At 31.8% G+C, this 15,536-nt stretch overlaps 1 protein-coding gene across 1 annotated transcript; it reads right to left on the bottom strand.

The window, feature by feature from the left end:
* Positions 1 to 3,286: 3,286 nt before the first annotated feature.
* LOC112032456 (hypothetical protein At1g04090) lies at positions 3,287 to 7,716 on the bottom strand. Its single transcript, XM_024065212.2, has 2 exons — positions 7,286 to 7,716; positions 3,287 to 5,187 (listed from the first exon to the last, which is right to left on the bottom strand). The coding sequence occupies exons 1-2, from the start codon at positions 7,386 to 7,388 to the stop codon at positions 3,578 to 3,580; spliced, it is 1,713 nt and encodes a 570-aa protein (XP_023920980.2). The 5' UTR covers positions 7,389 to 7,716; the 3' UTR covers positions 3,287 to 3,577.
* Between the last annotated feature and the right edge of the window lie 7,820 nt (positions 7,717 to 15,536).

Raw genomic sequence — 15,536 nt, 5'->3', positions numbered from 1 at the left:
TTTTAAAAAAAAAAAAAAAAAAAAAAAAAAAAAAAAAAAAAAAAAAAAAGTTTTTTTCATCTCTAAATTATTAAAAACGTTTTACTTCCGTCCTTAAACTTTTGTTGAGGTCCAAAATATTAGAAGTATTGAAATTCAGAACTAATGATCCCTTAAGGATAGAAAGTCCCAACTTATAAGTCAAGGCCTATTTAAAATAGGTAAAGGGAAGCCCAAGCTTATGAATGGGTAAGCCTTGGGCCTTAGAGAAGGAAGAAAACAGCAAAGGAAGTTTAGCCCAGCCTCTGTGAGAAGAACCCCTAAGGAGCCCAGAAAAAGACTAGACCAGGATACTGAGGAGTTGCCAAAACCAGGGAGGGGATCCTTAGGAAGTGCAGGAAAGAATCAGCTGAGAGATGGACAGCTTAGAGAAGCATGCTCGTGGACACAAAGAACGAAGAAAGACATGTTCAATCAGCCACTTACAACCCAAAAAAAAAAAAAAAGGCTTTGGAAACAGATAATGACTTAGGAAACAACACCTATGAAGGGAAGCTAGTACCTCAGGAAGAGCAGCAAGGTGAACCATTAAGAAAGGTGGCTGGGGATCTTTCAGCTGACAGGGGGGAATCTGCTTATTTAGAGAAAAAAAAAACAAAAAATGAGATAGCCAAAAGGGAGGCTATAAAAAGCCTCTTTAGAAACCTTGGAAAAAGAGATTAAAAGTCAGTCCCTAGAAACCCCAAAAGGGGAAGGTCAGTTGAGGACTTTTTGGAGGGAAACCTCAAAAGGGGAAAATAATGAGAAAATAAGGAAGGAACCAGCCACCAATGTTGTTAACACAACATTGGTTTAGGTACTCAGAGCAGCAAATGGAGGGAATCAGTGATACACCAAAAACCCTAGAAAAGTGCTATAAAAGGGGGAGAAGCCATCAACAAAAACCATTCAGCAATAACTAATTAGAGCCTAAAAAACCTTTGAAAAATTTCCTTAAGATTCAAAAAGGGAGAAAATAGGGAAAACACCGTTCAAGATCCCGAGACAGACACTAGAGGAATACACTTGGATTTAAAAGGATTCAAACCTTACAAGTCTTAGAAGCCTAAAAGAGCTGTCTAAGTCTATGACTTTTGAACTTATTTGGATCTTGTAACATATCCTAGTGCAAAAAGGACAAAATGCATTAGAAACTCAAGAAATAATGAAGCATTATTTATTATTTTAAGGACTCCTAAAGTTTTATTCACTCTTCCTTTTACTTATATCATTCTTTACTGATCCTTACTGTGCAATACGTAAATATTTGTATGTATAAGTGTATATGTATTGTAAGATTCATGTTTTGTGTACAACTTGGTTTATAATCAGCCCAATATAATTGCGGTGAACTAAGCCTAGTCCACCAAACAACAAGTATAAGGCCCAAGATCCTTGTTTCTATTTGGGCTTGTGTACTATCCAAAAAAAGAACCCACAACTTTAAAAGAGCTATTTTTTTTCATCCTTAAACTATTGAAAAAAATGCTCATTTTTCATGCCTATTTTTGTCTCTAAACTATTTAAAAAAATATTCTTCACAAAGTTTAAGGATTAAAAAAGAACTTTCAAAGTTTATAGATGAAAAACAAACTTTTGTAAAGTTTAGAAACTAAAATAATAATTTACTCTAAAAATAATATCAATGATGAACTTATGTGAAAATAATATTTTGTCCTTAAACTTTAGAAAATTTCTTTTTTTTTCATTCTTAAATTATTGAAAAAATGCTCATTTTTCATGCCTATTTTTGTCTCTAAACTATTGAAAAAAAGATTCTTCACAAAGTTTAAGGATGAAAAAAGAACTTTCAAAGTTTATAAATGAAAAATAAACTTTTGTAAAGTTTAGGAACTAAAATAGTAATTTACTCTAAAAATAATATCAATGACGAACTTATGTGAAAGTAATATAATAATATTGCTTTCATTATACCACCGCGTATTCTTAGCGCAATGGTCACTCTACAAGTATAAGTGGTTGTGGAGTGTGGGGGGCTGAGGTTTAAATCTACAGTAGGGAGTTTTACATATATATACACTTAAATTACTCTAGAGTAGAATTTTTATCTTGTATTAAAAAAAAAAAAAATTGCTTTGATCATAAAACTTGGGAAGACTCCAATTGAGGGGTTAACACTTCATGCAACATATGGTTACACAACTTAATCCAAAAGCTAAAGCTTATGAGTTTGGGTTTGTTGTATTAATCACTCACTTTTCTTATTATTATTCAATGTGCCATTTGCATGTGTATCCCAATAAAACAAAACAAAATGGTGACTGCAGTATACACAAACTTCATGAATTCATTCTCTNAAAAAAAAAAAATTGCTTTGATCATAAATTGACAATTTAACCAACTTTGAAATTGGGTGTCTATAGTATTGTGATAAAACCGCTTTTTCAATTAAACCATTCTTTCTCATTAGAAGCAAATAGGCTACCAAAAACACTCACTGGCCAAATAGCTGCCAGTGCAAATTTGTTATATGATCATGGTAGGACTTTGCTGCCCGAAATAAGTGGAGCTTCCTCTAATAAGCAAAGGACAAAAGAGGATTCCAAGGCTAGTCTTCCTCGGAAATGATTTCGACAAGAATCCACATGAACACTGTAAATACCCAGGATAATCTTTTGCTGAATCAACAATAAACAAGATAAAACTACATAGAATCACAACATTGCCGCTCCTGACTCAACAAATACAATCATATTTGGAAATTTTTTGAGGGAGAGCATTTGTTTATGTTACATGATAGAGTCACTCCACATCCAAGCACCATTTGTCTTTTGGATATTAATGAGCTTTCAGAGCTCGTCCTTTTTCTAATGGCAATCTTCCTACTTGGTCCAACAAAAATATAGTAAATGTACATAAAGAGTTTCAGCCAAAACTTTTCAAACATTCTAATAAATGTTGACGAACTATCCAAGTTTTTATCTTAACAAAAAATCAAAGCATGGCTGCATATTTATGATTTATCTACCATGATCCATCTCAGGAGTGAAAGCATTTGTTTGTTACATGGCAGGGAGCGTTTGGGGAGAGAACAACTTGGGAAGACTCCAATTGAGGGGTTAACACTTCATGCAACATATGGTTACACAACTTAATCCAAAAGCTAAAGCTTATGATTTGGGTTGTTGTATTAATCACTCACTTTTCTTATTATTATTCAATGTGCCATTTGCATGTGTATCCCAATAAAACAAAACAAAATGGTGCTGCAGTAAACAAAAAAAAAAAAAAAAAAAACCTTCATGAATTGATGCACCAACAAAAATGACATGTAATATTTATAAAGTGGGCATAACCATACATGATACATTGATTCACAACTGCCAGTGAGTCCCATACACTAGGCAATGCAATACCAGAATATACAGTCGCCAAAACCACACCTCAATTCCTCAACTCCTCTATTCCGCTACAACCTTCTTGTGTCACTGATTTGGTCATAAGCTGGTGACTGCAGTGAGTGTCTGATGCCTCCCAGAACATGGCTACTCACTGAAGCAGGGAACGAAAAGGTAGATATGAATTATGTATGGCAGAGCTAGCATATTTCATCTCCTTTCCAATTAACCTTCTCCTTTGGGCCAGTTGGCCCTTCTTCACCATAAAGCTCTGTTGGAAACAACTCAAAAATAATGTTCTCCACTGAAAATCTAACAAACAGTGGAAGAAGGTCAATCAACTTCTCTAGTTCTGCTCGCAAATCGTACACAATGGCTGGACCCCACTCTCTCATATACTGCAACCAACATGGTTCCTTAATGATTTCATCATTAAGATACTCAGCTGCAATAATCTGATACCTGGTGCTTGAATCAACAATAAATTTGCTTCGAGCAGCATCATTTCTCACTCCTATTCCTAGCTTTGATGACCCCTGAAGGTATGTCCCAGGATGCGGGTAGCTAGCATGACCACATTTTGATGAATATACAATTGGCTTATTCCCTTCAATGAACTCCAAGTTAAAAGCATCCACCCATTCACCACCACTATGTTGTGAGAAGAATACACTCCAAAGTTCTCCGGTGAAGTTGCTCACACGGAGGGTGAAATGCTCCCAGTCACCAACATGTTGCCCTATCTTGCTCATGGCAATACTCATTAACCCAACTTTAATGGTGGCAGGTCCATTGAAGGGGCAAAAAACCCACATCACAATATCGGTAAACGTTCCTCCCATTGCTGGTTTTACATGAACATAGAGCTCTGCACTCTCTAAGTTTCCATTCTTGAGATGATCTCTCGCATCATCTTTGCTCGGCAAATCTATCCAAAATGCACCATCGTTTTTCCCACCACTAGGCAAGTTTGAGCCCCTGTAATCAATGGATTCACCCTTTTCATTGCCATCTTGGTATAAAAGTGCCCCATTCTTGAAAAACCATTGCACTGATGAAGGCAAATAAACCTCGTCAGGATGGAAGAAAACAGTCGGTCCATAGTGCTTAATGAGTGCATCAATCTGGTTTAGATTTGGCATAGCATGTAGTGTGGAATCAAGATTCTTCAAGCATGAGATTTCTAGCTCTTCTTCAGAATCTAAGTAGGTGCTGCAGTAGAATGTCCCAACAGAAACACCTCTGGCCAACATCCCCCTTTTGCAGGGTCTTGTGTTCCAAACCTGAAATGGGTACTTAGAAAATTTTGAATCTGTGGTAAGTATAAGATCACCTATTTCACAACTTTCCGTAAGATCCACTCGAACACATCTAACTTCTTCAAGTTTAGGCTCTTCTGGCTTGTCAGTAACCACAACTCCCATGGCTTTATAACCCAATGGTGGGTTTGGCAGCCAGAAGTAACCACAACCAATGTGTTCTGTATCTGTACTCCAGATAAGTGTGTAGTTAAGAGGCTCTTTTAGGGCTGGCAAGTCTAATACCGGTTCATGGGCATAACCAACTTCCTCTTTAGGAGAAGAAGTAGCATTACGAGCTACAAGAACATACCCTCTCAATGGCTGGTCATTGGGCTGGCAGTAGTGACCAAGGCAGAAAAAGCCATCTGGGATCCCCACAGGTTTGTAGAATGTGAGACCTTTATTAGTTTTTCCATGCATCAGATTGCAGCTCCAAATGCTCTCAAACTTGGAGACTTTGAGAACTTCTAATTCACCTAAGCATATTCTGCCAGTAGCAAAACCTTGGCCTGAGTCGAAGACAGTACACTGTTTAGAAAGCTAGAACATATAGTCATGATAATTTTGCAGGCCACAGCAAAAGGTAAACATCAACAGGTGCAATAATGGAGAAGTAGCACTGCATACCATGCAGTACTGCTTGCATACATTGTGGCAAAAAGATATTTGCTTCTGTATTATTACAAAAGACCTGCTTTCTAATACAGTAACTGACTCGAAACAGGCATGGTTGGATTTACAAAAACAGTCAGCAAAAGCAGTTCTTGGCACAAAAAATCAACACCATCCAATTAAAGAGAATTCAAAATTAAGCTCTAAATTATTGTTTCATAAGCAATTAAAGATTGATAAAAATCGTCTTAACACTTTGAAACTTAGAAAAAAAAAATGGGGAAAAGACAGTGAGTAATAAAGAGGTTTGTGGTATTTTTTTTGTTTCTATTTTTATTCATATCATATTAACCCCTGGCACTTCAGAGATGTATCAGATGATGCATGAAAATATCAAGTGCAACTAGAAATGGTTATGAATTAGAATGTGAAAAAAAAAAAATTGTAATAAAATTTTAAAGCAAACACAAATGTGCTGCATTGATTGAAAATTTCCATCGAAAGGAACAAGGTCTATTGCAAGAAGTTCTACGGCAATCTTTGGTAAGGCCAATGTGCTTCAGCACATAGAAAATAATTAAGTTTCTCAAAAGAAGGCACAAACGACACATGGAAATTTCAAGAAATTAGTATAAATATAAAAATAATAAGGAAGAATTGTATATCAATGTGTTTTATAGCAGACTGAAAGTCTTTCATTAACTTTTCAAACAACAAAGAAACTACATAAATACTGTTAGACATTATGGCCCAAACCAATTGTGGGCCCATGTACTTGTAGAACAAGCATATAAACTTTAGGTTAGTCCATGGTTAGCCTAGGGTTAGTCAAGCAAATGCTATTTTTCCACAACAGCATCCCATTCTGTAGTTAAGCATTAAAAGATATTACATTTGAATTCATTGAGATTCTCAAAGTTTTAATCCACCGATATTCTCAAAGTTTTAACCAAGTTCATTAATGTGTCGAACAAGGTTTATCCATTAATGCAACAACACAAAACTCCATGCTAATCATTCAACCTTGACAAGCATTGATATAAATGAAAAATTATATAAAGAGCAGTGATTATACACCCTGTAAAGCGGCCTAGAGAAAATAAGTTTCTGCTTTCTGATAGAACCTGTTTCTTTGATGGACTATGGCACAACATATCATACAATGGAGAAATCTACATAGGGGGCTCTAATATATATATATATATATATTTTTTTTTTTATGGGAAGGGGTGCTCTAATATTAATGTAGTAGAACCTTTTTTTTTTTTTTTTTTTTTGCAAGGGCATAATGTAGTAGAACCTTAGCAATAATGTGCTATCTTCAACTGAAATATAGAGATGTGCTTGAATAATGTGGCACAAAAGGAAAGTAATTTTTAATAAATGTTTCCTTTTAGAATTAAGTTTACAAATAGAACAAAAATATATAAATTAAAAATAAATAAAGAAAATCATAATATAACACACACACACACACACACATAATATCCAAATAGGTACAAGATTTTTTTATTTTTTTTTTCACTTTTGGACTGGATGCACAGATCTATGAACCAGAACCTCTGCAAAATGTGCAGACAGGGCAGAGCCCTCTATCCATTAATTTACTCAAAGCAAAGCACCAAACTCGGGACCACCAAAAACAGAGAGCGAGAGAGAGAGAGCCAAAAATGAATATCTAGGAGCCAGAAGAAGTGCACAAATCAACTCATGAAATCAAATTTATCGTGATCATAATAATCATCATAACTAAACAAGAAATACAGTTACTAAAAAAATAAATATAGAAACAAAACTAAAAACATTTTATAATTAAATGTGAAACAGACTTCATTAAAACCCAAAAAAAGAAACCCATCTTTGCATGCAAGCTAGTCCAAAACACATTACTCATTTAGCACAAAACAACAAAACCCACAAATTTTGTATTACAAAAGGAAATTCTTGAAAGTTAATGAAAGACTAACTACGCTTTGTTTTGAGATGCATGTGTACCTTGTGGCCATTCTGGGAGGTTCGCAGGCAGAGAGAAAGGCTGAGGCTGAGAAAAATAAAACTCTGACTCACTTTCCCAGCACAAACACTCACACCCAAACATCTTTAATCAATCCAACACTCACCCTCACACAAGTCACAAAATCAAGAACCCAGAAAAACCCAGAAGCTGTTTTCCAAAGTCTTTGACTTTTAATTAGTCAATCTCTTCAATTTTCAATGTATATCCAAGAACACTTGGCAGAGAGTGATGACTGATGATAGTATAGTATGACAGTCCTCTCTCCCTCTACAGCTCTTCAATAAAAATATACACAGAGAGAGAGAGAGAGAGAGAGATTTTGTGCAGAGAGTATAAGAGATGAGGTTGAGTGAGGTTTAAGTAAAGCTGCGTGGAATAAAAAAGATGTGGTTTTCTTTCTGTTGTTGTTTTGAGTTTGGTCTGGTTTCTTTATTTTCGGAGTTTTTGCTTTGTCCAATTTTTCTTTACCCACTTCATTTTTTATTTTTTTTTAAAGAGTGCTTTTTGTCTATTCATCGAGAATGCCACCATAATATTATCTATAGACAAAGTGATTACCTTACTCTCCGTTTTGTGGGGATTGCAACCACGCTCCACTTTATAAATGTTTCTATTTGTTTTATTTATTTATTTATATATAGTGATTTTTTTTTTTTTCAGGACTTGAAATATATATATATATATATATATATACTCACACATGAAACTTTGCCCCTTTTGTCACCATAAGATTGGATAAAATTGGTAAGTTAAGGGTTTATTTTCATGATGGAAAAGAATGCAATAATTTTTGCTTGGATTTATACTTTTGAAGCTTTGAAATTGATTGCATCACTTTCCTGCGATAGCATTATATACACGTTGCCTATTTCTCTATAAAAATGCAAATTGATGAAAGTGACTTTACTTTTTTTCATTTAATATATCAAAATTGAATGTCTGTTTTTGGGAGAATAAGGTAGAAAAATAATATATATATATATAATATATATATATATATATATATATTTACAATTGAAAGAAAATTGCCACAATAAATGAAATTATCATTTTTATTTAAGTTAAAAAAAACTGTTTAAGTTAAAGTTATTTATTGATTGGGAAGTATCATTATCAAAAGTTTATAACAAATTTATGTGTGCAACTTAGAAAAATATTAAAAACTATAAATACTTACAAATTAAAGTAGTAATGAATGTACTCAGAGCCTTAATACCTTTTTGATATTTTCAATCGAGACACTAGGGTTCAATCTCTTCTATCCCAAATTAAAAAAATAAATAAATAGTAAAAATGTAATTAATATCATATCAACAACAAAATAAATAATTATTTTTTGTTATGCGATTTCAAAGTTATACATTAATTTGTAAAATTTATGTTGTAAAATTAAAAATAATTCTAATGTATATATAAAGAAGCGATGTCCTAATGTTTCCTCAAACTATTTCACTCTCTACTCATTAGATTTTTTCAAAAATTCCATAAACTAATAATATGGTGAATGAAATTTGAGATCTTAAATTTATGACACTATCTTTAAAATTATTGAGCCCACTTCAAGTTACAANATATATATATATATATTTCAAGTCCTGTAAAAATATATATTCTAAACAAATATAACCCTAACATCCCTGGCAAAATTTACAGAATAATAATTTTTTAAATATTAATTATTTAAATTGACATTGTTTTAAAATTATTTAGGAATGTAGAATTTTTCTTAAAATTGTGTTTTTAAAACACTATTTCAATTGACTTGAGTAAATTTTAAGTAAAAGTTTTACCATTTAAAATTCTATTCTATTTCAAAATAACTTTGCTTTATCAAAAGCCATCAAATGTCCCACCATTAGAGGTAGTTCATAAAAATGACAAAGTCTATGGGTTATGTTGACCAAATTTTTGCTAAAATATATGCACACATATTTGCTAATTTGAAGATGAGGTCCATTATTGCATTAGGGAAGGCTTTTAGTAGGTTCTTGTAATCAAATAAAAGTGGTTCCAACGTAAGGTTAATTGACGTGGGATATTTTAACAAATAAACAATGACTTCTACATCAAATTTAACACTAAAAAAAGCTCATTCTCAACTACCAGACAATATTAAACCTATCTTTAAGAGCCCAAAATTTATTTATGGTGCTAGAAGCTGCTTGCAAAACTGAACATCCATTCTCTTGAGCTATCTCATAGGATACCTCCTTCGTATGCTCTCCCTAGGTTCTCAATGCTGAACCATCCGTGTTTAGTCCATGACTAACTCAAGTTTTACCCCTAAAAAAAGAAAAGAAAAGAAAAGAAAAAGAAAAAGAAAAAGTAGATTTTTATATAGTTTTAAAAAATTATAAATTATAAACAAATATCAACGTTAGTGTGGTGTTCACGCGCTCAGACGGGGTTGTGTACAAGGGTTCATTTTATGATAGTTTGATTTTGATTGAACATTAAGGCAAAAAGCCGTCGGTTGGTCCCAACTTGCCCTTTGTTGCTTTATTTTTATTAAAGAGGAAAAGATAATGTGTAGTTACAGCCCATGCTACTGCTACTGCTACTGCTACACCACTTCCATCATCATCTTTCCCATCTTTACACTTACACCTATTCACTTTTATTTTTATTCGCAGCATCCTCAGCAAAGAAAGACCAAAAAGGTAAAAATAAAATAGCGTACTATTTTGTTGTCTATATTGGTTTTTGAATTAGTTCATGTACTCATGTGATTTTATAACTTACAAAATATATATATATATATATTTTTTTTTTAATGGAGACCTCTCGAAATTAAATTCTCCCCCTCAGCTATTGAATTCTTAAAAAAAAAATATAGATTATAAAATGATAACATCATTCTCCAAAATGGCATTTAATCAAATTTTTTTTAGAAATGACACTCAAATCTTAGCCAAGGTGCAAATTTGGATTGTTTTTAGAATACAAGATTCATCTCGTTACTTTTTTTTTTTTTTTAGGTCCAGATCTTTAATTGAGTGACATAATTGTCCCGTCACGTTTTTATATGATTTAAAGAATCTGATCCATTAACTCTATCTATTTTAAGCTCTTGTTGATGTAATATTCAAATTCTCTTTGGTCTCTCTTTTCCCCTTCTTAATAAATTTTATTATTATTTACCCCCCAAAAAAAACCTTATAGATCACACCAAAAAAAAAGCCTCCAAGTTGTTTGTTTTTTAAAAAGTGAAACCATCATCAATTTTAATGGTAAATCATGTGATGCTTATATTTTAGGAAAACATTGGTCTGCTAATAATCTGTTAGGTTCTTTAAAGAGCAAGTTATATTTATTAATGTCAAATAATGGTTTTTTGTCTTATCTAAACGCTAATTTTGCCGCTTATTTTAGATGAAGAAAGGTAGGTAACGCATAAAAACTTTTTGATAAGGTAGCTGAATATCTCTAGCAAGTCATTGGCACCAAATTGTAAGCAATTGCAAATAAGTAGTTTACTTGATGGTAAATGGAAATTTGTACTTAACTTAAAAAAAAAAAAAAATTGATAATTTGGAGAAAGAAATTTGAATTTTAGATATTTTATTAAAAATATTAGAAAATATTATTATTTTTTGTAAATCAGAAGATATTAATTGAATTATAAAACTCTTGAAAACTAATAGTTAACTAATAGTTGGTGTGGGTAAAATCAAAATTCCTAAAAGAAGATTCTATCTCTTATAAAAAAGCTCTAAAGCTACTTTTATATAGTCAAATTCTTGGAATATTGGATAAAATGTAAAGAAGGGTTGGTAAAAGTTTGGGTTCAACTATAAATCTTCCACAAATTAATCAGATCAACCATATATCAATCCTCGTGGTCTCTCATATTCTCATCAACATTCCTCTCCTTTCTCTCATCTCTTATCTTACTCTCGTTAGGTCAACATCACCTTAGTGAGAATGAGAAAATATATACATCCACCCCATGTGGGTTTTCATTGCCCAAAGAGAGGATGTAATAAGGGAATAAGAATATAAGATACTCTTTTAATTTCAATTGAAATGGTCTGTCCATTTCAAGTGACTGGTTATAAGATTGAAAAAAATTTCATTACAAGTAAAACTCTTCCTCCATAAAACTCTTTTCAGATGCCTATGGAAGAGCATATTCTGCGACTTTCATTTTCATTTGTTACATATTTTCCTTGTGCTAGGATTTAACTCTGCGCTCAGATTCAGGACCACACTGCCACTGTGATGTCGTGTCTAAAGCAATTTCTTGGATTCTTGGGCTTCATTTGAGAGATCAATGTCAAAGAAGGCATGGCTACTTGGCTTGTAATTTAAAAATAACCTATTTGTACTTCAGTATTTCAAACTCAATTTTGGTTTTGGAAAGGAAATAGACTAAAAAAAAAAACAAAAAAAAAGTATAAACTATAACATTTGTCATGGTTGCTTGATTTACCTATTACTCATTATTTAAATTTATATAAAAAAACATATAAAAATAATAATTGGAAAAGCCATTGCTTTTTTTTTTTTTTTTGGGTTTAAATTTTAATTCGAAGCATTTGGATTCATTCACTAATGAGTAAAGAATCTTTTGTTACACTATCTTGTATGTAAATGCATATTGGGATTTGGGTATATACCTAATGGTCCGTTTGAATTAAGGGAGGAGGAGTAGAGTAAATTAAACACAAAATTAGCTTATTTTTAGCCAACTCTACTCTACTCCCCTACACTCTCCCTCCTTCCCCCCTCTAAGTTTATGAGCCGTTTTGTTGCCACTCATTTTCACATGCAGAACTCTGTTTTTAATTCCTACGATGTGGCAAAAGTTTTTTATAGATAAATGTTGAAATTGTTGGCATATCTTGTAACACATATTTTATGCTAACCTCATATTATGTGCTACGTGTGCTTAGAACATCAACAACTATAGTATAAGATTGTCAAGTATAATTAGATAATTCGATAGTTACAATGATGAGGGGATTTGGATCCTCAACATTTCCGTTAGAAATTAAAAAGAAAATGTTTGTTGAGTTTTTTTATTTATTTTCTAATATCAAACTTGCATTAACACGAAGAAACAATAAGAGTTTTTCTTCCATGCATTCCAAACACAGAGGGAAAAATTATTACAAATGAGAATCAAACCCAGGTTTAGTGAGGGCATGGGCTACCCAATCAAGGTGATCAATACTACAAGATATAATTTGACATAAAAAAATAGCTGTCTAATGGAATAACTTTCAAAAGATAATGTAATCAAATATAGTTGGCAGCAGAGAAAAAGTTTTAAAAAAAAGGAGACCAAATTAAATTTTTTGAATGGGATTTTAGGGTAGTGTGTGGATGGAATTTGATCAAATTGGGTGGGTTTTGGATGTTTTGAGTCTTGGTGACATATGGGGATGGCTTGGTAGTGGTTGAATTGGTAAGTTTTGCCTTTTTTTGCTTTAATCGGTTGGAGGTTGGCTATGAGTGGTTGGGGTTTGAGCTGTAAACAAGTTGAGTCGAATCGAGTATTTAAAGTTTAAGCTTGTTTATTAATTTTTTTAAAATTTATAAAAGTGAGTTGAACTCAAGCTCATCACCAAACAAGATTTTATGTTCAAGTTTGGCTTATTTTCTCATTAAGCAAACTTGAACTTGTTCACTGGCTACTTGATTAGATTATTTTTTCCTATATATTGTGAAACCATGACTAAAATATTTTACCTTTTCAGAATTCTATAAAATTTTACTAAGAGTAGACTATATATATCATCAATAAGATACAAATAATAATTTAATATCATATAAACCTATTGACAAACTTATACAATTTAATTTTCAGACTATATAAATATATTTTTAGATAAGTATACATATAAAAATATAATATTTTATATTGTTAAATAGAGCTCTTATGTTCATGAGCTTACTCACGAATACATTATTTTATTTGAGTTTAACTCATTTAATAATCGATCCTAAACTTAAGGCTTTAACTTGGCTTATTTTCTAAGCAAACGAACATAAACAAAATTTTTTCACGAGTTGTGCAGTAAATAAACAATTTGGTTCATTTGTAGGCCTAGGTTTGAAACATAAATATGGTAGTAGTTTCCAATACCAATGGTTTTGGCTAGAAAAAATATTTTATAATTTAATTCAATTAATATATTATTATTTTAAGAAAGAAATATTTATTCAATGAAAAATTACTTCTAATATGTCATAACTAAACTCAATTTCATAAATAATCAATTTTTAGAAAGAGTTTTAACATAATACTAAATGCTTTTTTTTTTTCAATGTGAAACCTCACCAAGGTAGGGCCCTTTGGCCTACCCTTGGAGAGTAAACCATGGATACACAATTGTACCCACTAGAACCGTGTATCAAATAATCTAGGGGGACTTTTAGTGTGGATCGAATCTAAGACGTATAGGTCTATAACTCATCCCAAGCTTTCAACTACTAGATTGCACCCTAATGTGTAATACTAATCACTATTTTTAAAAAGAATATCTTGAATCAAAATTCATTTTGCTAAAATCATTTTATTAAAATTTATACTTTATTTGCAATTTTCTAATGAAACGCAATCCAACTTATGTTTGGTTTCTTCCATCAGTATAGAAGCAATTTGTAATTATGGGAATAAAAAAACGCTTGTATAACTCAAAACTTCCTTCTGATATTATTTCATTTTTTCTTAAAAAAAAAATCTCGTGAGAATTTTGTGTTATTCTAAAAAATATTGCGTATTAAGTGTGACGCAACTAACGGTTTATACATAAAAAATAATTTTGAGGGCTAAATTCATACTCAAAAACTTCATGGGATTCTAAGTTTTATGGAGGAATTACATGGGGTTCTGTGCATTTTTATTCATGAAATTTCTTTCCCAAAAAGAAGAAGAAGAGGAAGGGTGGGGGTTAAGACTTAAGAGAAATTCCGTGTACATGAATTAATATCATGTTAATCTTGGTAAAGTATCTTAAAAGCATTGTAAAAGTGGTTAATAAGTAAGTTAGCAAGACCTGATGACTCTTTAGGAAGTCATTCGAGCAAAGTCTATGATCTAATGATTTTAGGGTAAAAACCATAATTGGCAGGAGCAATATGGCGCACCCTTACTTAATTTTCAATGCTTGCCATCCTTAATTTACCCTTATCTGGTTATGGACTGCTATCATCAACCATTATTTCAAACAAGGGGAGCTCTAAAAAAAGGCTACAAGTTAAGAAATATTCATAAGATGAAATGCACAATTTTTTAAAATAAAAATAAAAATACATTTGTAAATAGTTTATTAATTTGTAGGTACAAACATTATAGTTCTGAGTTTTTATTGATATTTATGTACAATTTACCTTTATTTTTTGAAAAATTTATACAAACATCATTTAATAGAGTATTTAATACATTTTAACTTGCATATTTGGGATACTTGTTAACAATAGCTTTCAAATAATACTATTGGCCCAAAACTGAAAGGATTGCTCGCAGTCCCTCGCCATATACCACTAAAAATGCAACGCAATAAAATATTAAACTTTACCAATTTTGTGATTTGTTCATATATGCACAAGATTTATTTATTTTAAATACTGTAGGATTTGAGGTTATAGTGTTTATTTTATAGTAGTTGTTTTGTATAATCATGTCAAGATATCAATAAATTTAATTTTTGTGTAGACAATGCTCAATCTCAAGTCCTTCATTAGACAACAAAAGACATTACTAATTAATTTAATTGAAACCCCTAATCCATTGCACAAGATTAAGATGGGTTCTACACTTCTACTCAATTTGATTTCATTAAAAACAACAATGAATCAATGAGCTTGTGTCTATCATTCTCAAAATAATATTACAATGAGCTTAGGCATTTTAATTTTTAACTTAGTTTATACTTGATTTATAGATATGGTGAGTTGACATCTCAAGTACTGTAAAAATTAGCAATCCATATTTTTTAGGGAGAAATGACAGAGAGTTTTATGGGGACAATGAAACCACATCCAAAGGACCCAAGTACGTTATTGCTATTTTCTTCATGCATCTCATCATTAAATATAAGTTATTTAAAGTTAATACTTCAGCATTCATATTTAAAATAAAAAATGTACAAATTTTTACTTGATTAGGTAGATCACTACAATTAGACTGGTGGCTCCCTATCCCTTTCTTTCTCATTTTAAAAATAGAATATTTTTGGTGAATCAATCAATCAATAGTGTTCCGATAAGTCTCACATTTAA

This window comes from Quercus suber, unplaced genomic scaffold (assembly GCF_002906115.3).
Source record: "Quercus suber isolate HL8 unplaced genomic scaffold, Cork oak 2.0 scaffold_396, whole genome shotgun sequence".
Classification (NCBI taxonomy): domain Eukaryota; kingdom Viridiplantae; phylum Streptophyta; class Magnoliopsida; order Fagales; family Fagaceae; genus Quercus; species Quercus suber.
The sequence above is the reverse complement of the archived record's forward strand: the minus strand, read 5'-3'. Positions and strand labels throughout refer to the sequence as shown.

What these genes read in the sequence shown, in the direction of transcription:
- LOC112032456 (XM_024065212.2), bottom strand. Translation starts at nt 7,388, where the DNA reads ATGTTTGGGTGTGAGTGTTTGTGCTGGGAAAGTGAGTCAGAGTTTTAT. An exon ending in CCTCCCAGAATGGCCACAAG is followed by an intron (nt 5,188 to 7,285) that starts GTACACATGCAT and finishes TCTTCGACTCAG; the next exon opens with GCCAAGGTTTTGCTACTGGC.